We start from the raw sequence: 24203 nt of genomic DNA, 5'->3' as shown, positions 1-24203 counted from the left end.
CTAGACGTGCGTGAGCAGTGACCGTAACGTATTTACTTTTATGAAGATTATCTAGTCGGGTTCCACCTCAACATACTGGAAACTGTTGAAAAGTGATAGAATGTGACTGATAAGCCCGACTGCACTCCAGCATGAGCGGGAGACAGCTTTATCTACCATCTTTGAATATTTTCACCGAACTCTAATTTGGAATTTCAGTTTCTTCACAGACATGTTCTCAATTCATTAGATAGGGCAGCGCACTTTGTTCCATCCCCGGAGTCGCCGGGATGTCGCCAGTGTGCTTACAATCAAGGTCATAATATTTGAGAAAAAAAGGGAAATCCACCGGGAAGTTTTTGAACCACAATCGATTTGTAAGTGCTCTAAAGTAGGTTGGAAGGGTAGAGTTTTAACTCTGAGTTTTAACATGAGACTTAAGACTTGGGAGCTTAGGATCTGAGGATCCAAAAGTTCAAAAATAGTCCAATAAGACTCAGAATATAGCCTGGAAGTCTGCCAACCCCTCCCAAATTGAAATATTCGATTAAATTAAAAAGATAGCCAAAAATCGACTTTCTCGCCAGAACTTTAAATCTTGAAAAAACGTTAAAATAACCAAAATTCTCAATATATTATGACCTTAATTGTCTTTGGAAATAAAAAATGCCAAATTCTGCTCTGCTGGGGGTCTAATTTCAAACTTAAGTCATATTTCCCGGTTAAAAATATCCCTTTCTTCGATTTAACAGCCAAAAACTTTTAAAAAATTGAAAATTTTCTCAAATATTGGCATTTTTAGATTTCTGTAAACGGGACCTTATCAAAAAGTGAAATATTTCACCAAAAACTGATTTTGACCTAATGAAAATGCTTCAAAATGGTCGGAAAAGGTTTTTTTTTCAAATTTTTGGGGTTTTCTCCTAATTTTAGACCCCCCGCAGAGCAGAAATCGGCATTTTTAATTTTCAAAGACAATCAAGGTCATAATATTTGAGAAAAAAGGGAAATCCACCGGGAAGTTTTTGAACCACAATCGATTTGTAAGTGCTCTAAAGTAGGTTGGAAGGGTAGAGTTTTAACTCTGAGTTTTAACATGAGACTTGAGACTTAGGAGCTTAGGATCTGAGGATCCAAAAGTTCAAAAATAGTCCAATAAGACTCAGAATATAGCCTGGAAGTCTGCCAACCCCTCCCAAATTGAAATATTCGATTAAATTAAAAAGATAGCCAAAAATCGACTTTCTCGCCAGAACTTTAAATCTTGAAAAACGTTAAAATAACCAAAATTCTCAATATATTATGACCTTAATTGTAAGTAAACAGAGGTGCCCACTTTATCCATAGAGAAATGGTGAGAAAATTCCAGTTTTACCGTTTCAGAGAAACGATTTTCGAAAAATTTTTGAAAGACCTTTACAAAGAATATTTTCAGGAGTATCAGGCTAAAACTGTGAATTATCAACCCTGGACGCCTGTCCCACATCATGGAGGTATAAAGAAACAGGAGAAGTATGCTATTGTAACCATGCTCGCCCTACGATTAGAAAAAATACGAGGTATGCATGCTCATAATCTCACATATCGTGCATTTTTAATGAGCTCTTTTGTTGATAGGTGAAATCTTATTGGCTAACTTAAGTGTTGGAAATAAAATGAGACGAGATTCACTCATTGTTTCTGACATTGGTGTAAGAAAATATTTGGATTAAAAAAGCCTGTAAACTTTGCAATCCTTCATCAAATGACAAGATTTTTCGATCAACATTTTCTTCAAGGTGAACCCTATTGCTTAATACTTTCATCCAAAATTCTCCAGCGACTTTTTGTTTACAAATTGGGTCTGAAATTGTGTGTGCTTATAAAGAATTTTTTATTTTCTGGCTGGAGAAAATATATTTTCAAAACAAAATTTAATAGATGACAAAATTGAACGCAAACTTATTTCGTGGAGCTAAATTTATTTTATTCTCGTATATTAGAAGGCTAGAAATCTTCGATGCTGATAGTAAGAATGTTCAGAGCAAACTTGAGTTCTACTAAAAAGTCATATTTCATCGGGCGAGCCTAGAATTTCTTTTGATTTATTACATAAAAGAAATCAAAAGACTTTAACGACCAATTAACGACAAATTCATCTCCTGTCTTTCTTTATACCTCTATGCCCACATGGAGGCCCCCCAGCGGCACCCCTAATCACGCCATCACGCAAAAAAATTTTCTTTATCACGCACCACGAAAATCGCTAAAATTTGTCATTACGCAAAAAATAGCGAAAAATAGCCCAAATCACGCATCACGCCTCAAATGTTTGCCCTATCACGCATCACGCCAAAATCTTTATCACGCCATCACGCCAAAAAAAATCTCTAATCACGCTATAACGCAAGAAAAAAGTCCCAATCACGCCATCACGCAAACCACTGGGGGGGGCTCCCACATGCGTAGTTAGGACATTCACTAACAGACTTTGGGCGTTGGTAAGGTTAGGGTCGGAAGTTTGTTATAATGCAGCGATATAAAATGACTAAAATATTATATTTAATGACAAAAAACCATAAGATAACAACTAAAAAAAAAAGACAAAAAAATTCGTTTGATCCTAAATATACATAGTCCTAATTTATTTAAAACTGTTATGATACAAATAAATATGTTTTATCTGCTTTAAAATTTTGTTCCCTAACGTTCTCTTACAGAGTATGAAAAAAATTGACACCTTAATAAAATTCTACAATATAATAGCTGACTGGTACAGCCCGCTTTCATTCCTTTTCTATTTCATTTAAATAAACATACCTTCATAAAATGACAAGTCTAGAATTTAGCCTCAAAAAAATCTCTTCTTAGAGTAAAAGAAAATGAACGTTTACTCAAATGTTTGAAAAAATGCACAGTAGAAAAAAGCTAACCCAATCCTTAGATCTTTTATTATGCTTGTGGCTATAGGGGCACTACCACACAACACAGTCAGTAATCTATTCAAGTCCATTGTTTTCCAAAATCTTCAGACATTTAAGGTGGATATGAGATAATACAATTCCTTGGCGCTCGCCAGCTTTGATGCCACTAAAAGTGTTCATGTGCTCTTTAATAATATTGTTGTATTATTAGTGTATTTTAGTCCAACCAAAATTGTTAATAGTCTCAACAGAAGGCATACTTTACAGCAGTTTAGTTGAAGGGGAGCCAACGATAATTGTCAGAGAGCAATATCACAGACCAGAAAACTAACTCTCCATTCTCTCATCCAATCTGGTTTACAATGTGTTTGGTCATGAAAACTCTTGGTGAAATGTTCAGTTAAATACCATGTTGTATTCTGGATTCGCATATTGTGCCTGAAGATTATAGACAATAAGATAAGAAAGAACATAAAATATTTTGACTTCAATTTCAAATTAGGAGAAGAAACTCTACTTAGTAAAGGTCCAAATTTTGATAAAAACTTTAACCCCAATGAGTCCTTTTTGTTATAATTAAGCAGCGTTTTTTTTATAAGAACATCTAAAGTTTTTCAAGCCTTCCGATGATCTTAACTTTTTGAGTTGTAAGTCTAAAAATGTCCTTAAAATGTTCTTAATTTCAACATTAAGAAATTTGGTGTTTTAGAGTCAACAAAGCCTTAAAATGTTCTTAACTTGTTCCTATCATTTCGGCCATCAAAGTTATATGTTCTTATATAGTTTGTTCTTATAAAAAACGTGTAAGACCTTTCAAATATATATGGTTATACCTCAGCGGAAGAGAGTTGCCATGAACGATAATCAACGACATCTGGGTTCTCCATGGGTTCTTGTTTCACTCTTCGTTGTCGCTCCTCGAACTCTTGTAAACGTAATCGCGATTGTTCGATCGTATCTCGCATGATCTTATCTTCGATCTATAAATAAAGTTGGAGTTACTATGGTACAACCCTGTCTCACAGCCCCGTTGAAATTTTTTCCTACAGCGGGGATAAAAATTTCGATTGAAGTCTCAATGTGTATGGAAATTCTATTTTTCCAAGTTAAAAAATCCAGTTGGGATGGTTTTGGAGTGCAATTTCTAAACAATGAATTTCGAATTTGGATAAAATCGAAGTCAATTTCTCAGTGGGGCTGAAATTTTATGGTATTTTTTCCACCGGGGATGAAATTTTTGCCAAATTTTCCAGTGGGGCTGAGGGTCCCAGCGGGTCTGTGACACAGGGGTGTTATGTTTGAGATACATGACAGCCGATACTGACCCTCCCCCTCAAGTGGCATACGGGCTCGGAAACAATACACGAGAATAAAAAGAAGTTCATTTACTCGTTTGAAAACATTCCAAAAAACGTGACCCAAATACGAACTGTAAAAAAGGGCAGTATATCTACAATCATGGTCGTAATATTTGAGAAAAAAAAGGAAATCCACCGGGAAGTTTTGAAACCACAATCGATTTGTAAGTGCTCTAAAGTAGGTTTGAAGGGTAGAGTTTTAACTATGAGTTTTAACGCTAGACTTAAAAAGTTCAAAAATAGTCCAATAAGGCTCAGAATATAGCCTGGAAGTCTGCCAACCCCTCCCATATTGAAATATTCAATTAAGTTAAAGAGATAGCCCAAAATTGACTTTCTCGCTAGAACTTTAAATCTTGAAAAACGTTAAAATAACCGGAATTCTCATTCTATTTCGACCATGATTGTATGTAGTGTTTGCATGATAATACTAGTTCAATTTAGATATCTGTCTGTCTGAAATTAATGGTAAGAAAATATTATTATTCGTTTAGGCGAAGGCAATTTAATTTGTTGCTTTACGGGCCAAGCTATCCAAAAAAAAAGGAAAAAGTCGAATTCATGAATAAAATGAAGAATTGAGCGTAAAACTCTTGAAAAACCACAAAAATTTCAAGAACAATATTCCGAGTCACCCAATTAATTGACCTCACTTTGGTTCATAGTTCTGGCGCACCCTTTTTTAAACTATGCAATGAGTCACTGAACAGCACGTAGCACACAAGTTAAAAGTTGTTACACGACTAAAATAATTGATAACTCGATTACAACCTAGCCACAGCTTGAAATTTTGGTATGTTAATGTGCTCATTTTATTGATGAAGTAATTGGACATGTCAATCGTAAATTTAATTAATAAACCCATTTCTTTCCCACCGTTAAAGTTGAACGAGCGAAGATGCAGCCATTTTGAGCAGACATTGAGCAGTACCGTTATAAATTTCGGTAATTGATAGCAGATGCATCTCAAAATCAGTTGAAGAATCTATGGTCTTACTGTTAAATTTAAAATACTGAAACCCGTAAATTTTCGATAATTTCTGCCTCCTCCTCTATTTGATCCAAAATCAAGATTACAGGAAATTGGATCAAGCCCAACATGTGGTACCCACGGTACTTTATAATCTGTGCCATTGAAGGTTTCTATATAGTTAACGCTCTCTAATTCGGCGTTCTACTATTCGATATGCTCCCTTATTCAATGAAATTTAAAGTCCCCGTCAACGAGAAACTCTCATAAACGACGCTCCCTTATTCAATAAGCTCCCTTATTCAATAAGCTCCCTTATTCGATGAAAATCCAATTCCCCTTGAATATCGAATTAGAGAGCGCCAACTGTACTTACTTTCGATTGTATATTATCAAGTTCAAGGTAAGCAGTTCCATCTAAACGTTGCAAGTCCATCATCCCTTTGAAAATGACACATACTCCATTCATAACGAACGTACTCTTCAGGTGAACCTGAAACGTAATAAGTGATACTACAACAGTGGCCGAAGTTAAGTTCTTCATTTCAGATGGAAAATGGGTCTAACAAGGTAAATTAGCCCGGGTTTTCAATATATTTTACTGGGGATTGCTAAATTCCGTAGCAGAAAAGCCTCTTCTTGTACTTCAATGGGACGGAAATCCATCTGAGAGGGAAAAACTGTGAACTGAATCAATCGTAGAATTGAAGTAAAAGTTTTTTTACCAAGTAGATTTCCAGTATATTTTTTTCTGTACTGAGAAGATAATTCAGATCTAGATCTCCTAAAACAGCGAGTCTGAGAGGTGTTCAAAATTTATAACGGGAGTCCCATTCCCTTTATACAGATTATGGCTAAAAGAAACTTTCTCCGTCATAATGGTCATAAATTTTGAACCCCCTTAGATCCGCCGATGTAAATTACAGAGAACTCGCAGAAGGGTAATTTTTTGAAAACGCAAAAGATATTTTTTAGGACTCATAATAAATATTTCTAATCTTAAAACCATTGAAACAAAAGCGGAAAATAAGAGCTCTGTTATACAGTCTAAACAATAAACAATGACTAATGACTTCAGCTGTCAAAAACTTGGGAACTGCATACCAAAAATTTTAAAACAAAAACAAAAAGTTGGAGACAGAAAGCTTGAGTGTTGCATATAAATAAATCTTAACGTTGTCTCCTGTAATATATCCGGAGTAAAATTTTGTTTTTGTTGGCAGTTTCTCGTTTTTGTTGGCCCTTGCGCTGAACTTAGCACCCACCATTATTGTTAAACGAAGTTTTAGGGTTTGAACTGGACTTAATCCACATTTCTTAAAACAACGAGTTATTATAGTAACGCCAAAGGCCCTCAGTAAACTTTATGCTGCCAACAATTTCAAATTCAAATATTCACCAATTCCAAAGGATGCATCAAAAATAATTTTTGCTATTTTTACGATTTTATTTGGACGACCCAAAAAAATAAGCACTGGTTACTGCGCTCCTAGATCTAGAAACGTAAAGGACGGGAGAATATCATTTGCTATCAATGGTAATAACAAGTTTAATGCGATACTTTTTCTATATAGCACTCAAGAGAGCAGAATATACTTTTCTAAAAGGTGCGTGACCAAAGTGTCCAGATCTACCGACATGTTAACCACGTCTTTCGGTTTTGCGTTTGGTTAAGGAAATGAAATGAATCTCGACAAACCTCACCTAAATGATGTGGGTTTTTTAAAAAAGTATGTAAATATTATGAGGTTTTTTGTGACCAAACCTTTCGCTTTTTATTTGTACGTACAATCAAGGTCATAATATATTGAGAATTTTGGCTATTTTAACGTTTTTCAAGATTTAAAGTTCTGGCGAGAAAGTCGATTTTTGGCCATCTTTTTAATTTAATCGAATATTTCAATTTGGGAGGGGTTGGCAGACTTCCAGGCTATATTCTGAGTCTTATTGGACTATTTTTGAACTTTTGGATCCTCAGATCCTAAGGTCTAAAGTCTATCGTCTCATGTTAAAACTCAGAGTTAAAACTCTACCCTTCCAACCTACTTTAGAGCACTTACAAATCGATTGTGGTTCAAAAACTTCCCGGTGGATTTCCCTTTTTTCTCAAATATTATGACCTTGATTGTACATTAAAAGTAAAAAAAAACTCGACAATCCAAATGTTTCTGTTTTTTCTGCCTTGATAGATTTAGTCTCATAAAATAATGCATTCAAACCCCTGAGAAGAACGTATTCATTGAAAAGCTCTGCCATTCTAGGATATAAAGGGGAAATGCTGTAATGAGCTGAAGGAACCAAACATCACAGATATCGAAATTACTGTTGTCATGATAGCAAATTTTTAGATGTGGAATTTATTGAAAAGAAATTTTTAGATTTTTAAATTTTCAAATTTTAAGTAGAACTTAGAGTATTATGGAGTTTATTTTGGTCCAAAAAAGCTTATCTAAACCTCCTTGAAGAAAAAAAGTCTGAGAAAAGTTTTTTTTAAACGAAACGAAATCCAATTCTGATGTTATCATCAGTACCTTATGATATATAACATGTAAAACCACAAAACTCGACCACACTTCTTATACAATTTTTTCCATCTCAACGAACTTTCCCTTCGTGAGCAAGTGATAAAGATCTCCCCTTAAAAATTCAAAAAGTTCGTGGATAAATTTACGTGCCTGTATTTTGCTCAAAATAATTACAACATAACTACAGACTCTTTTCTCTCTATTTAATGAGAAAAAAAACACCAAAATCCCTCAAAACGTGGAAGAGAAATTTTCACTAAAATTTTTACTAAATTTATAGTTTATTGATGTCAAAGAGACAGACATTCGTGATGAATGGAAATGAAAGATTGTTATAAATGATAATCATAATATTCGACCCCAATATCTTTAGATTAGACAGCCATCTGCCCTACTTATGGCCATAGTGCGAAAGTCTATACTTGCATTTACGTGGTGACAAAGAGTCCGAAAAATATAAAAAGCTCAATAATGTTTCAAAGACTATTTTCTACAGTTATGCATTAGGAGCGCCGCAACGCCGTGACCCATGTTGTCCTGTTTTCTAACCCCACCCGAATCAATGAGAGATAGAGTAAAAGTTCTTTCTTCACTGGGTATGTATGTAAACTTGAAATCAAGAAATATCTGATAATTTGCAGCCAGGGAATGATTCCGTTTAATAATAGCATAGAAATTAAAAATAAACTTTGAAAAACATTTTAATTTACGGAAAACAAAGCACCTTACCTTTCCAGGGTCTTTGTCAAAGTCGACAAACTCACGAGGAGGCTGTTCTTTTTTGTCTTTATAATGTTGTGGGCCAAGATATAATACAAGATTTGTCCCAGATGATGTGAATGCCTGGAAAAAAATGTTAACGCAACGTTTTTTGAACGTCATTGACATTGGATGGATGTTAAACGGGGACTTATCTCCTAGCGGATTCTGATTACTCCGAGCATGGCACGTATTAACGACCAGGGCATTGTAAGCAAAATTCACTTCCCTCTAGAACTGAGCGCGGTGTGCGCCTAATGGATGATCTGTCACAAGACTAGACAGGGATGCTGAGGGATGTATATTTTCTCGAGTTTTGACATAGCTTGGGCTGGACTTAAAAAATTGTTGGTTTGCCGTCACCCAACCGATCCTACCTCGAAACCTGCCGACCCAAAAAATTTTATTGCCATTTTAAAGAAGATTTTTTTTCCTTCAAAAACTTCAAACAATAAAAAATCAAAACTCGTATTCTGTTTGTCTCAAGCATAAGAATCGTAAATTCCTTTTGTTTTTTATTCAGAATTACCTAAATGTAAACAAACTGTTAACCCTTCCATGGACGAAAATTTCATAAATGGCCAAAATAAAAAAGAATTCCGACCAACCGACCCACCTCCAAAATCTAGCGTCGGGTGACGGCAAACCAACAATTGCCTTGGTACTGCCTCTAGTAAAATTGGTACACTTTTTTTCAACTGAAAAGTCAATTAGGGTCCAATCAAGCTAACCCCATTTCCATATTATTTTCAGCAACCATGACTGTTTATATGATTTTATCGAATTTAAATGGGAGGGACTTAATTCTGAACAGGATTTCCGGAGTAGTTGAAATTTAAAATTTCTTCACATTTGAATAGCTTTCTTGGCATACTCAAACCTTTTCCCACGAGTCAATGTACTGTAAAATCAATCATTTTTAGTGGTTTTTGCTTTCACCAAGTGTAAGCTATGAAAATAGGAGACGACCATTCGACAATCAAAACAAACCCGTTTTTGGTTTCCGGAATCTAATTTTGGTTTCCCGAATTTAAGTGATGTCTGAATTTGGAACAAACAAATCGTCGTGAAATCAAAAGAATTGACAGAATGATTAATGAAGGTTTATGGGTCATTAATTTTAATGTGTATTTAATAGTTCAAAGTCATTATGGGTGAAGAGTTTTGGCTAACAAATGGAGTCAGTCATCTCTCATTACAAATTGTAACACGAGAGAATGATGAAATATTTAATTTCTGCTGGAATTCATGTGGATGACTACATGATTAATTCCAATGCTCAGCCGCCCTTACAAAACCAGAAAATTTTGCGATAGTATAACTCAATACAGGACAATAATTTTGAAATTCACAGTGCCTGAGCTTTTAGGAGAATTATTGTGGAGGGAAATGTCTTTTGCTACTCCCCCTCCGGTTGCTACGTGCTTGCGATATTATAGAAAAATTAATAAATGGGTTGCACCATTTTTACTGTTATCATTAAGCTAAAGGTGCAAAGCATATTGAAAATTTTGGCTGAACTGGTCAAAATGAAGTTAAAAATAGCTTACTACTGGCCTCACATGAGACAAATCAAAACATTGTTATGCCAAATCGAAACTATTTTAAGTGCTCATTGAAAGAAACCACCAAAGTTTTATTTACATATTTTGAAGTTCATCTGGAAATCTCACTTCAAATTAAAACTCAAGTACTTTGTTGTATAAACACTCTCAAGGCATTTTTGACGTCAATATCAACAGAGGCGATGAAAAATGGCTCGTCAATTTATGGTGGTGAACTTTAAATCGTAAGCCTCGAGTTCCTTTAGAAGCGATAATATTATGAAATTACCAGAATTGGACTAAGAAAAAGGACATCATTTCTACTATGCAGACAGATCGTTTCTTTAAAAATATCCCTTTAAAATACACAAACAATTTTCCTTCAAAAATACATGAAATGATACACATGCTAATTTGGTGTAAATGCCTAAATTTGTATTGAAGGTATGATGAGAGCTAAAAATAGACACTCCAATATCAAACTGATTAATTAGTAATGTAACATATGACCAAAATATATTTTTGGACTTCTTGCTTCTAAGAATAGATGAATGCAATATTGTGCAGGATGTAAATCTATGTAGAGTGTGTCTTCCGGAAAGTTTATTTTGAGGTAAAAACAATATTTTGGTCAGTAGGGGTCTACAAGATAGGGTCAAGCTGGAGTTTTTACAAGTTCTTTGATGACTCTGTTGGTCGTTAAATGTTGAGACAAACGATTTTATTATTTTTTCTAAAGAACGCGTCATCCCTATTGTTAAAACTCCAAGGCATCCACAAAATACAGTTCTCTACTTCATAATCATTGATACTATAACGTGTTGTATAAGAGTAAATTGGAGTAAAATTGACCAAAGAACTTACCACTGGACATCTTCCTTCGCGACATTCCGTTTGAAAACGAACGATTCTTTCTTCGTGAGTGCGATCACGGTATCCAGTGTAGCGGACCTGACGAAAATAAATTCGAAAAGATAATCAGAGGAGAATATAGAAAACAATCTGGATTCTCTAAGAGAACTCTTATACCATAACTTAATATGGCATTCAGAATAAGCAGTGTAACCAAAATTGTATGAGCGCCAGCGACAGCGATTATACACCCCCTTCTCACAGACCCACTAGGAACCCTTCATACTGGAAAAATTGATCGTCAAAATATCGTCCCTGGTGGGAAATTATTCTCCAATTATCCCCACTGATAATAATCAAAAAAACCAATCCACACTGCAATCCATATTATGCTATTTTTCCCATCCCCACTGAATTTTCTGACTTGAAAACAAACGAATTGAAATCCCCCCAGTCATAAAAAATATGGGAATATCAATCCCATCGAGTTTTAGTCCGTTATTCTCGTCCCACTAGATGGAAAAATCCTGCCGGGTCTGTGAAAAAGGGGTGTGATTATTATCTCACATCAAGAAGAACCATAGTAGTTTTTGTTCTTTCTAATCGAAAAGCTTTTCTTGGATCAAAATTGCCCCTGGGAAGTTTTGAGGTGTTTGCTGACGATTGAGTCGTTCAGTAAATAGCAACAACAAAAAAACGAACGATTCGCCAGACACTTAAGAAGGTGCTGAGGGTCTTTCTAATATGACGGAAGTTTAATCTTAAATATTATGCAAATAAAAAAATGATTTGTTAAAGTAAACAAAGAAATAACAACAGGACTGTTCCAAAAGGAGACATTTTAAATTGTGTTTTTCTCAACGAGGCTTCTTAGTTATAATGTGGCGTGGGGTACCCATTTCTCTTGTTCCAAGACTTCCAAGGATTTCAAACCTACGAAACAGTTTGTCAGATTTTTTTCTCTTGGTTTCAAAAATAATTCGGAACATCATTTTAGTCTCACGATCTAAGTGACTCTTAGCTGGAAAGATTAATATTTGAATGAATACTAACAGAAAAAATTGCTTGAAGAGATAATGAGATTTACTTTTGCCAAAAAATAAGATTTCTCAAAATCAGTATGTGTCCAATTAAAGAATATGGAGCCGAACACCGTATCCACTGTAAGAACTCGAGAAAATATCAGCCTCAAGACATACAACGTAAAAATAACGTTAGATGAACGTGAAAACAATGTCGCGCTCCTACTTAATTCACCGTGCCAGAAGACGTTCATCAAGCATTTTAAAGAGAGTAAATTTTAATTATTATATCATATTATACATATCAAGTTGTTCAGCTTAAATGTTTATAAGAGTGCTCAACCGAGGGAGCGTTTCTTATACATTATTCTATACGTTTCTTATATATTATATTATACATACACGTTTTTTTTTTATAAGAACAAACTATATAAGAACATAAGGCTTCGAGGCCCAAAAATTTAAGAACATTCTAAGAACATACTAAGGCTTTGGAGACTTAAAAACATGCAATTTCTTAAGAAATTACATCAAAATGCTCAAAAAATGCTGAAAATAAGAACATTTTAAGAACATTTTTAGGCTTCAAATCCAAAAAGCTAAGAACATCCGAAGGCTTCGAAAATTTTTGACGTTCTTATTAAAAAAAAAAACGTGTAATATGCATTATGTTCATCAAGGATTGCTTCAACAACAAAACGTTTACAATGTTATCAACAACGATATGGTTGCTTCAATCATTGGCAAACCATGCTGACGTTAATTTGGTCTACTATAAACCGCATCAACGTTATCCAAGAAAGAGTGTAAAACGCAAACTAAACACGTGCGCATGTGTAATAATTAACAGTTGAATAGAAATCCAAAAGGTGGTTTTCCGGTAATCAGATTGCAAACCATATCCGGTTATCTTGTGTGTTTGCGAGTTTCCGGTGATCAAAACAGTATATACCGGATGATTATGTTTATAATTAATCTAATGTCAACTCTGATAGCAGGGAAGAACTAACAAAATACATATACTATTCATATATTGTTTTTATCACGTTACAAAAGATCCCTGAAACTACTAGAAATCAAGCTTGAAATACCAAATACACATATAATGAAACCCCTACTAATACGTAACTTTTAAACCATAAACATCTTCGGAGTTACTTTACCAAAAAATGCAAGTGGTTATTTGTGGTTATTTAGCACAGAGGAATCAAACTTGAAATCCAAAGCTTTGGAACCAAACAAACACAATGAAACCACCCCCTTTAACAAGTCGGAGTTACTTTACCAAAAAGTCTAAGTGGTTGTTTGGTACAAAGGAATATCACTCACCTCAGACTCTCGTGCTAATTTCCGAAATAGTTCATCCGATTCAAATTTCGATTTTTGATCAGGTACCACTCTGGTCATTATGTTGTTGGTATATCAATCAATATCTTTCTAATGTTGCAATTTCATATAATTTCAAAATCTACTCCCCCTAAAAGAATATTACATTTATCTACACAGCAGGCTAACTTAGAGCTTCAAAGTTTTCTTTATTCACTGAGAGAAGAAGAGACAAAAAGATGTTTCACAGTAAAAGGTGTTTCTCTATTTTCTCTTATCTGTCTCTTAAAACTTCTTCTTTTTTTATTCTTCCAAAGTTATTTTGATTCACATTTAATAAACCTATTGTTTTGTAGCTTGGTTGTTAGTCACCTATTTTTCTTTTTTTTTATGTTACTGTTTCAGAACTATAAGATCGAAAATAAAGGGAGAATTTATGAATAAATCATACAAAACGTCCCTCAATAGAAGCTTTTAAACCCCTCTTGAAGGGGAATGGGTATGGTTTTAAGTAAAAACCTCTTGCTAATATCAACCAATCAGAGGGTATATCAATAACCCTAACAATAATAAAGCAAAACAAAAGATAAGCAATCAAAAACAATAAATCAACATTTTCTTAAATCCTCCTTCGAGACTGAGATAAACAAATCTCTTAATGATCGCATGCTGTTTGCTTGTCATAAAAAAATCAATTTGACATTTTTCTTGAGGTAGAGAAAGTGAGCTTGCTGACTCTCCATAAAACACACACTATGAAGTCATCGACAGAACAAAAAAACATTAGAATTGATTCAGTGATACAAAACTATTTTTTCAATTGTTGTTTTTTTATTGTTATTTGAAACGACGAATAGATTTTGTGGTTAACCACCATTCTATTCAAACTAATGATTATTTAATATCCCCTACACGGCAACGACTTCCTATTGGTTCATATACTTGATGCATAAATTATGCAAAATATAATAAAAGCATGGCATTAATAATTTTTCAACACTAATTCAAGATTTCTTTTAGGCAAAAAGAGGGCAAAAAGAAATTTTTGAAATAGAGGTAAAACCTGTAGGTTCAAGAATTGAATGATTGAATCAACATAAATTCTAAAACGATATACAGGCGATTTTAAAGTGTGTTTATAAATCTAACAAACTAGAATTTTCATTAGAAGATTCAAGCAAGTTTCATTACATATTTAAAGCTAAAAAGTGAACCATAACCCAAATTTTGGTCAAAAGTTTGAATTTTTCCTCATTTGCAATCTATACTAGATTTCACTTATAATTCTAAAAATGCCTAAAAATCAAAGTGGAATACTATGAATATGTATACCCATCATGTGAGGCTATCAAGAGTGGTGCTTTTTTATAATTACTTTTTTTTTACAATGAGGCTCGAAATCGCCAAAAAATAGGAACAATTAAAGAACAATGCTGAGCCTGAAATTACTTAACTTAGGGTATTGCCTTAAAGGCAATTTAGGGTCAAAGTAGTAAAAATTGGGTATAAAGCCTGAAATACCTTAATTTCGACCTATAAATAAACACAGGATAAGACCAATTTGAGGCTAAAAGTGCCGAGCCTCGGCAATAATTTATTGGTTCTTATAAAAAAGTGTATAATTATCATTACAAATAGCAACATGCCCTATGTTATATGTTATAATGATTCAATATGATCTTTTAGTTACAAGAAATCAATGACTGATCCCATTGCTATTCAAGGTGTTTATAAAGTGAGAAAACAAACAACTTCTCGTTTTAAATGCGATAGGTGTTTAATAATGTAATGAGGAGCACAAAAATCAAAATAAACATCATCTACTGAATTTATAAAGTAAGCTGCTTCAAAAGTCATGTACACGTTATTTTGTAAGAACGTCGATATCTTTTGAGGACTTCGAGTGTTCTTAATTTTTGAGATTTCAGCCTAAAATTTTTTTTATTTTCAGCATTTTGAGTTATCCAGTGTAATTTTCTGAGACACTACACGTTCTAAAGAGTCTGCAGTGCTCTTAATTTTGTGTTCTCTGACCCTTTTTTATAATCAAAACTTTCACATGTTCTGGGTCATTCCAGAAAGAAATCAATATATACCTGTTGAGGAGGAAGATTTCCTCTGAAGGGGGAGGGGGCGGTGGCACATCTCAAAAAGTCATCCAGGGGTCACATCTAGCAACAGACAAAATATTCCCCTTTAAAATATCTAAAATTTCGGCAACATTCCAAACAGTTACTTTAAAGCTACATGCTGAATGGACCAATCAAAAGATTGATGTACGAAAAAATAGCAAAATGGCAGCAATAAGGAAAATGCAGACAAAGTTCATAGCACTGTCCAATCATGATATTATCCGATTTATAGGGGTTAAATGTTATATGAACAGTGTATACATTGCAGATGGGAGTTTCCACAAATTACTTCAGCCAACTTCTAGAGTACCTTACCCTCTATCTTTCTCCAAAATATCAGAGAAAACTAATGAAGCAATTTCACACAAAGTAAAACTAACGAGCCAATCCCGAGAAAAGCTGATAACAGACTAACGGACGGACAGAAGGTTAATTAAAAGGACCTCCGAGTCCTAAAAATCTAGGGATTTCTAAAATTTTGGCGCACATCCAGGAAGGGTTCAGCTGCTTCTTAAACCGACCTTCGCAACATGCAAATCCTTTTCAGGGATTTGGCTAGAATGTAAAGGTATATAGAAAGAATTCACGAATTATCAAATAATTTGCGTTATCAAATAATTTTCATTTAAATATTAAGGATTCATACCCATATTAGCTACCCAAGAAGGCAAATAAATAAGCACTCAGATGTTTTCGAAAGAAATTTCCATCCCTTGTGTGAAATACTTACTAGGAAATTCAAACTCTTAATATCAATTCCTATAAAATAGGTTACTTTGTTAAAACTGATGAAATAAGAAAATTACGAAAAATTAAGTCATCAATTCTTACCAGCTGTCTTCCTTGTTTGTACTAACTAGTGAAAAACCACAGGATTTCAAAGTGTTAATTGATGTCAAAATTCTTTGGTTTTCATGTCGTTAATTTTAAGTATGCAGTTTAGTTCGTTGTGTTTTATAGTTATCTGGAAAATATAAAGATGAGAAAATGATTAAGAAGCATAATCATAGACTTTAAAGATCAAAAGAAGCTACCCTAAACCTAGGAGACAACTTTCTGTGCAATTTGTAAGCATTCAAACCTGCATTACAGACCACCTTAATCAAAGAAAAATGGTAAAAACCACGTCCAGGTTAAAAAGAATACACGAGAAGAAAAGAAAATGCTCACTTTGGTCGATGAAACAATATGGAAGGATAGATAAAAAAGAATTCAATTTTAAGTATCTGCACAATGTGTCATTAGAGTGTATGGAAAAAGCTAACTAATCTAAATTTGTATCATACTTACTGGATGTTTCACAGTGAGTCTACATGAATTTGGGAAAACTAAAAATATTTCTTTTGCCACTGGAAAGGGTGATTGGCTAACTTGGGCTACGTCGAATTTACTTTACACATTCAAAGTTTAAAAGTATTAAATTTTCCTCCATGAAAGTCTGATTTTTAAGATAATAACCATTTATTCAGATTAATTTTCAGCTTTACACAAGAAAGGAGTGTGCTTTTGTTATGACACAAATAACTATTTAAGTTTCAATCGCTGTTATTGGAGTAATGTCCGAATGTACCATTCAAATATTTAGTTGTACCAAATAACTATATCTCAAAATTATATGGATTATATCTTTCTTCAAAGAACAGTGAACTCAGCCAAAACTTTGTTTGATATGAGGAGGTTGTCAAACCTCTAAAGTTCTTTTGAGTCAATTAGTATAACATAGATATGCGAATATCAACATAAGGTAGTTAGTGTTATATTGAAAGAGTTCGAAAACCAGCTTTATGGTGTGGATGATTACATCGTCAATTTCAACAGCCACGTGCCATTGCCACAAACCATTGACAATCAACTCAAATATCAACAACAAGTTAAATCAACAAATAGCAGACCTAAAATCGTTCTCAATTTATTTTCAAGAGGTATTTGGAACAAGTGAATTTGTTTTTGGAACATCTCCAGTCCGTATTGTTGAAGTAGTTGGTCTCCACACTCTTGCAGAACCATGATGAAAATCACCAGAGCCTGGCGCAGGTATTGAGCACGCATATTCTGATAATGCATTCAAAGTCAAAGGTTGCCATGTATAACTTTTAGGTACATTATTTGTATTAGGGTTTGAAGATTTAGACTGTTCATTTTTATAGGATATAAATACTGGGTTTCGTTTGTTTGGGATTATAGGCTCAGATCTGATTTCAGAGTTTGAACGATACAAAATCTGCGGTCTTGAAATACCCACCTTGGGTATAATACCATTTTCTTGAAGTCTTCTTTTAAATGATCCTGGAGTTTCACAGTCTTTTTCAGTAAGGAAACTTATTGGACGATCTTGAATGATGGGTGTGGCATAAAGATCTGGACTTGCTCTACTATAGTCCGGAGATATCCTTTTTAATGTTGATTGCAGTTTCTTTGGCTTTTCCTGAAGAAAAACAAATTAACAAAAAAGTATTTGTATTGTTTAGGTTTTTTTACATCAAAACTCCTTTACGATGCAAGAGGTTTAAGTGGCACCAAAATGGAATAGATGGATCTATGTATTATAAAACGTGTCTTTGGCATCTTACAACACTTTAAATTATGAAACCAATAGGAAAATGTAAGTGGCCGAAGTGACGAAAAACCAGAATTCCATAATAAATTATGGTATGATCAATTTACTAACCTTTTTCACAAGTGTACTGACAGAATTAGATACATAATAATCTTCAGGAGCGATAGCTGGCAATTTAATTGTTTTTAGAAGCTGTTTTGTCTTATCAGCATTCAATTGAGCTATTTTGTGCATCAGTTCAACACGTTGACGGTATTGTTCTACATGATGCAGTCGTTGTTGTTGCTTTTTGTTATTCAATGGGAGAACAACTGTAGTTTTCATATTGCGAGTTTCATGTAATAGTTTTTTCTCAGAGTTTGATCTCAGATGGTTCCATAACATGTGAGCGCCTTGTTGGTAGGAAACTTTAGGCATTGATTCTACAATTTTGATTTTACTTTTAGATTCTTCTTGAACTTTTGGGTTCATAAAATGGTCAGCTTCATCCTCACCAAACAAAACTCCTAACTGTTTTGTTACATCCTCGTGACGAAGTTGATGCAGATCTTCGTTTATCCATGATTGTCTCTTTTTACGTAAATGTAGACTCTCTATATTTTGATCTGTTTGATTCTTATTAACCATGTCTGGCAATATGATATTTTACCTAAAAATTTTAAAGAATGATAGTTTTACAAAAAAATCTAACTGTTTTCAATTCAATACCAGAAAAGGAAGGATTGTGAAAACAATTTGCAGATAATTTTGAAACTTTATTTTTCAGAGTATAACCATATTTTACCATGTCACAATAGGGATTTGATAAATGTTATCAATTACCTGTGTACAAATGACTTTTATGTTGTGTACAGATTTGTTGAGTATACCAACATGAAATATTATATTAATTTATATACTTTGTGAAAAAATATGTTTGCCAAGCAATTTTTCATACCTTTTAGATATCCAGTAACTAGGCGCTGTTCCTCTTAAAATAATTCGTTCTAAAAACAACCCTTTTGGGAGAAAAAGTATATCCTGTTTCCATTTCCTTCTTCCCTGATCTCACTCCTAATGATAGAAGTCTATTATAAGGAGTTCATATTTTTCAAATTATAGAGAACCAGATTTTTTAAGGCTTCTTACACTCATTAGATTGGAAATCATAATATTTTTTATAAAAAAATTAATCTTATACTCAGATCATTCATTCTGGGCACACACACTCTGTTCTAAAAAACTGTGGTGAATGTGAAACTAAATTCCAATGTTTATGTTTCTGATTGGTGTTTGTTTTGGCTCTATTGTATTTTTTTAACCAACAACTACACTATGCTCAATTAAACTAATTTAATATTCATCATAAAACAACCAGATGAAAAAGATCAAAGCAATTTGTCAGCCTTACCAGATTAAACACGAAGCCGAAGCGGCATGAAGGCCCAGCTGACATGGCAATAACCAAATGTCGTTTGTATTGGGTATATACCTTAAGAGAACCAATGTTTGCGGAATCGTATTTTTGCAATTTTAGGGTTTGAAAGAAAACATCGAATCTTAGAATCCTAATGCACACATTTTCGGCAGAGATTGAAATACAGAACATTCAAAAAGTTAAAAAAGTTCGAAAACTTTATGTTTTTGTTACTAGTATGAAAGAAAAAATCGGTTTAAATAAATTCACAAACTTCAAATGTCAAATGTTGACCGTCAAAGTTCAGAAATATTGATTTAACGCGTAGCATCATGAAAAACATTCCAAACTTATTCAAATTTACACTCACATGGAGCTGCATTTTACTATGCTTAAATGACTTACAACATAAGTTTACTTGGGAAAATTCTAATGATAAATCATACGCAATATATGTATATAATAGATTTACTTTATGTTTTTGTTACTAGTATGAAAGAAAATATTGGTTTAAATAAATTCACAAACTTCAAATGTCAAATGTTGACCGCCAAAGTTCAGAAATATCGATTTAACCTGTAGCATCATGAAAAACATTTCAAACTTATTCAAATTTACACTCACATGAGCTGCATTTTAGTATCCTTAAATGACTTACAACATAAGTTCACTTGGTAAAATTCTAATGATAAATAATACGCACTATATGTATATAATAGATTGTCGAGATATTTTCTGTGAAATAACCAGAATTTGAAATAACTGGTCTCCCGGGGACACTATGCAGCCTCTTGTGTATTTTAGGTTTTAACCTGTTTAGCTAGGGGCTGGAGATGATGATCAACAAATGCCGAGTTTTAACCTGTTTAGCCAGGGGCTGGAGATTATGATCAACAAATGCCGAGGTTTACTATATGTTTTTGTTACTAGTATGAAAGAAAATATCGGTTTAAATAAATGCCACGCCAAAAGAAAGCTTATTTAACGCCCTTTCCGAGCGTCAAAGTTCCTTATCTACTTTGGTTTACGGGTTGTTTCAAAATATGGGTTTTAGTTCCATGACAATCGAGCAAAAGTGTAAACAAAATGGAAGCAAGTTCTGTGATTTTGAAACTGTATTTTGTTGGTGTAAAGCCATTTTATTTGCATGAAATGACATTGCTGATGGATTATTCTTATTGTAATTTGTTGTTGAAGAGTTCTTGGATGTATTTGGACAAGCTTTTGTGTTGTTAATATCCTGAAGAGGTTGGCTATCCGGTACAAAACCATTTGTCGTTATGTGATTTTCTGGAAGGATTTCTGCAGCTCTTCTTGACATTCAAACTATTTTGTGATTTACTATGAACCACTAGTTAATTGGAGTAACCAGAAAATTCCATTGTACCATCAATTAGACGTCCACAATACAATAAATGGTGTATATACTTATATGGCTTCGAGAGGGTTGAAATCTGGTATGAGCAACCGATCGCGCAGACCTCGCACCTTGAACGACAACATAAAAAACCCTAATTGACAGTCAGAGACTGACTCCATTTGATTGAAAATGCATGATAATATTTTATTGAGTGAACTGAAATGAAATATACCCAAGATTTGGTGAATAAAGAGTCAAAATGGACTTTGCGCAAGCCAAATACATGATTTTTGTTAGTTTGGCGCAACACGAAATAGGACAAAATGCAAGGATTTTGGACGTTATTGATGATTACACTGGTTATGTGATATAAATTATGGATTATTTTACAAATACAGTCAAAAGGCTGAAAAAACTAGGTTAAAAAATACATTTTGTCATAAGATAATAATAATAATATAAATAATATAAAGATATTACGTTTTCTTTACTTTTTTGCCCTTTTCCCGGAAACGCATTTCCGGGGGTTTACTAACGCCTTGACGGATATTTCTCAGGATTGGAAAGTGTTAGCTTCATGAAATTTTCAGGGAAGGTTTCTTTCACCATTTGCCAGAAAACTAATGAAAAATTTTCATGAAAAAATGTTCCACTCCTTCAAACTCAAAAAATCTACATATTTTAGGTTCCAGACCCCCTGGAAAAAAATTTCAAAAAAATTTTTCATTAGTTTTCTTTGTTTTCTCATTACAAAGCTGTGTGCCAAAAATCTTTAATTGAAATGATCAAGAACTCTAGAAAAGCCTGTCGAAAGAAAAATATAGAACGTTACCCCCTGGCCAATATTACCCCCGTCTTTGCTATTTTTAGAATTTTTTTTTTCATTTTTGACATTGCTTATAGTTGTGTTACATTTGTGGAAAGGTTCGTCAATATAGCTTTGATATTTCAAAAGTTATGACTAAAAAGGTAAAAAAATGACTTTTTCCATTTCTCAGGTAACTACCACCTTAAAAAATACTTTGCTACAAAGAGAATGAAATTTGACTTTACTACCAATTCAATCCAATATAAGAGTAGGTCAAACATCGTGCGGGTAGGCGAGGCAAAAATTCTAAATCGGCCGCTGGTTTAGCCTGGAAGGACTACTGGACTTGTTAATTTATTGCACGCACAGGCCCTGACAAAGCCAAAATCTTTTCGGTCAGTTGCTTTTTAAAGGCCCACTTGCGCTGCGCGGCTGGGCCAACAAGGTTGTGGCTTTTAAACTGAATACCTGCAATGTTCAGAGCAAGCAGAATCTACTCGAGGATTTAAAATATTGAAACACTGAATTTTCAAATTATTCCTTGACTTTCTCTGAAAAATTTCCACATTTTCTGAAAAATTGGGTTTGCGCAGGTTTGTGTGAAAACTCAAAAAAAAATTGTGATTGTGATTTTCGAAAAGTATCAGTCTCTGCCCTGAATAAATTGGACAATACTGCATTTTGTACTTCCAAGAGATTTAAGACGTATGAAGTACTCTTGATTTATATTTCAAGTGTACGATCAGTTTTGACAAAAAAAACTAGGTAAATCAGGTGTATATTTTGTTCCAATTGAAAATACACTTATTTGTGCTTTTTTAGCTTAATAGAGCTTAGTAAATAGTAAATAATGATAACTATAATGTTTACAAAAATAATCAAAAATATTATTTTAAAAGAATAAGTTTTGCACATGCGACGTTATGTCTAAAACAGTGGTCTAGACGTACTTATCTTCACACTCCTAAACAGGTTAAGATGTGTATGGCGTGTGTGCGTACCTTTCCGGAAGAAGACTGGAATATCCAGGAATATCTGTTAATGAATGAACTTTGGGTCCACAGGGAGGGGCCTCCCTAATCCTAAAGCATCCGAGGGAATGGGTTAAACAATGATGGTAATATTAGAGTCCCCTCCCCAGTTGGTGATCAATCCCTTGTTACTAAAAAGGGTAACAGGGGGTAACACAGGGTAATAAATAAAGTATCAGGTTGATAATGGTGGCTCTAAGTGGTGAAAAATTGAGGAGTAAAGCCTCAACCCTGTTTCACCTACAGTAATTATAAAAACACATACAAAACGTGTAGAACAGCCATTTGAAAGGCCTATTGAATCTCGAATAGAGTGTCAATTTCTATCCTTTTGTATTATCAGTATCAAATTAATAATGGACAAAACCTTTGCTGGAATTTATTAAAGAAGCTTAAAATTATTTCGTAAAAATAAGTCATCTTGTCAACATAAGGACAATAGTTGATGATGAGAATTGTATCTCTGAATCTTCCCGCAAAAATCTCGTCCCTTAAAGGTATCTAGATATCAAAGGCATCTCATTTGGTACAAATAAAACATCTATATAGAGGGGGGTCCCCAGTGCACGAACGCCAAACTTATTTTTCCCTTTTTTCACTTACTTTTAGTTTTTACATAAATCCTTTTTGACCATCTTGTAGACAAGGTTGAAGTCCTTCTTTCAGTTTGTTATCACTTTGTTTGAAAGCTTCTTTCTTGGAATAATAAGTTGTTAAAGCGAACGCTATTCGGACCCAGTCCGCGAACGAGGAACCAGTGCGCGAACGATCTTTTGAAAGAAAAATTACAGCTCCGCTCGCAGGTAATACTTTAACTCTCTTCCAAGATGATACAGGGGTATTTGAACTTGGGCAAAATTATTTTAAAAGGAACCAGAGAGCACCTTGATTTCAAAAGGATATTGTGCATAAAGTGAAGATTGTCATTGAATGATTTTGATTTCAGAGGATGCACAATAAAAAATGCTGAAAAATGAGAGCTCATACAAGTCTGTAGCACAAGCAAAACTAAAGTTATGGCATTTTAAAGCTCAAAAAATGCCGATTTTTTCCATGAAACGGAGTGTCACCCAAAAATTTGCATTGTTAAAGTGGTTAATAAATTGACACTGACTGATGATTATGCTATCAAAGTCATGATTTTTAGCCATAGCAACGATAACACTTTGAGAAAATCAAAAATATTTTTGGTAACACTCAACCAATTTTTTTAATTTATCATGAATGCGGTACACATGATATGAAACGGAATTGGCTGTAAAAACCTTATTCAACTTTAGAACCCTATAGAGAGTTAATGGAAAGGTTTTCAAGATGGATCAAATGCTTAGATTTTGATGAGGTGATATGGTTAAGTGAAAATTTCATAATTTTTATTTCAGTAAAGTAAGATAATTTTCCGTCATTCCGTAACCAAAAATGATTTCTCAATTAAAAACCAGTCTTCCCCCAATGGCAATTAATTGATGCCTGGTTTGAAAGTACTCAGTAAGAGGTAGAAACTTGCCAAATATTTTACTCTAAAAATGTTTCCTTAAAACTTTACAGCATTTTTAATTTTTCTGTCATTCCGTAAGGCAACTACTTTTTTATTTTCTGGTTTACGGGCTTTTTGAGGTAAAATTTTGGAGAGGAGGATGGAAAAAAAATAAAAATAAAATTGACCTTTTTATTTTTTTTT

At 33.8% G+C, this 24203-nt stretch overlaps 2 protein-coding genes across 2 annotated transcripts; both read right to left on the bottom strand.

Moving 5' to 3' along the window:
- Positions 1–2498: 2498 nt before the first annotated feature.
- Positions 2499–13456, bottom strand: LOC136815509 (core-binding factor subunit beta-like). Its single transcript, XM_067071967.1, has 6 exons — positions 13242–13456; positions 10903–10989; positions 8465–8578; positions 5587–5703; positions 3716–3862; positions 2499–3320 (listed from the first exon to the last, which is right to left on the bottom strand). The coding sequence occupies exons 1-6, from the start codon at positions 13317–13319 to the stop codon at positions 3279–3281; spliced, it is 585 nt and encodes a 194-aa protein (XP_066928068.1). The 5' UTR covers positions 13320–13456; the 3' UTR covers positions 2499–3278.
- A 3134-nt stretch (positions 13457–16590) lies between these two features.
- Positions 16591–18600, bottom strand: LOC136815508 (uncharacterized). Its single transcript, XM_067071966.1, has 2 exons — positions 18039–18600; positions 16591–17795 (listed from the first exon to the last, which is right to left on the bottom strand). The coding sequence occupies exons 1-2, from the start codon at positions 18552–18554 to the stop codon at positions 17286–17288; spliced, it is 1026 nt and encodes a 341-aa protein (XP_066928067.1). The 5' UTR covers positions 18555–18600; the 3' UTR covers positions 16591–17285.
- Positions 18601–24203: the final 5603 nt, after the last annotated feature.

This window comes from Clytia hemisphaerica, unplaced genomic scaffold, assembly GCF_902728285.1.
Source record: "Clytia hemisphaerica strain Z4C2 unplaced genomic scaffold, Clytia hemisphaerica genome assembly, whole genome shotgun sequence".
Lineage (NCBI taxonomy): Eukaryota > Metazoa > Cnidaria > Hydrozoa > Leptothecata > Clytiidae > Clytia > Clytia hemisphaerica.
The sequence above is the reverse complement of the archived record's forward strand: the minus strand, read 5'-3'. Positions and strand labels throughout refer to the sequence as shown.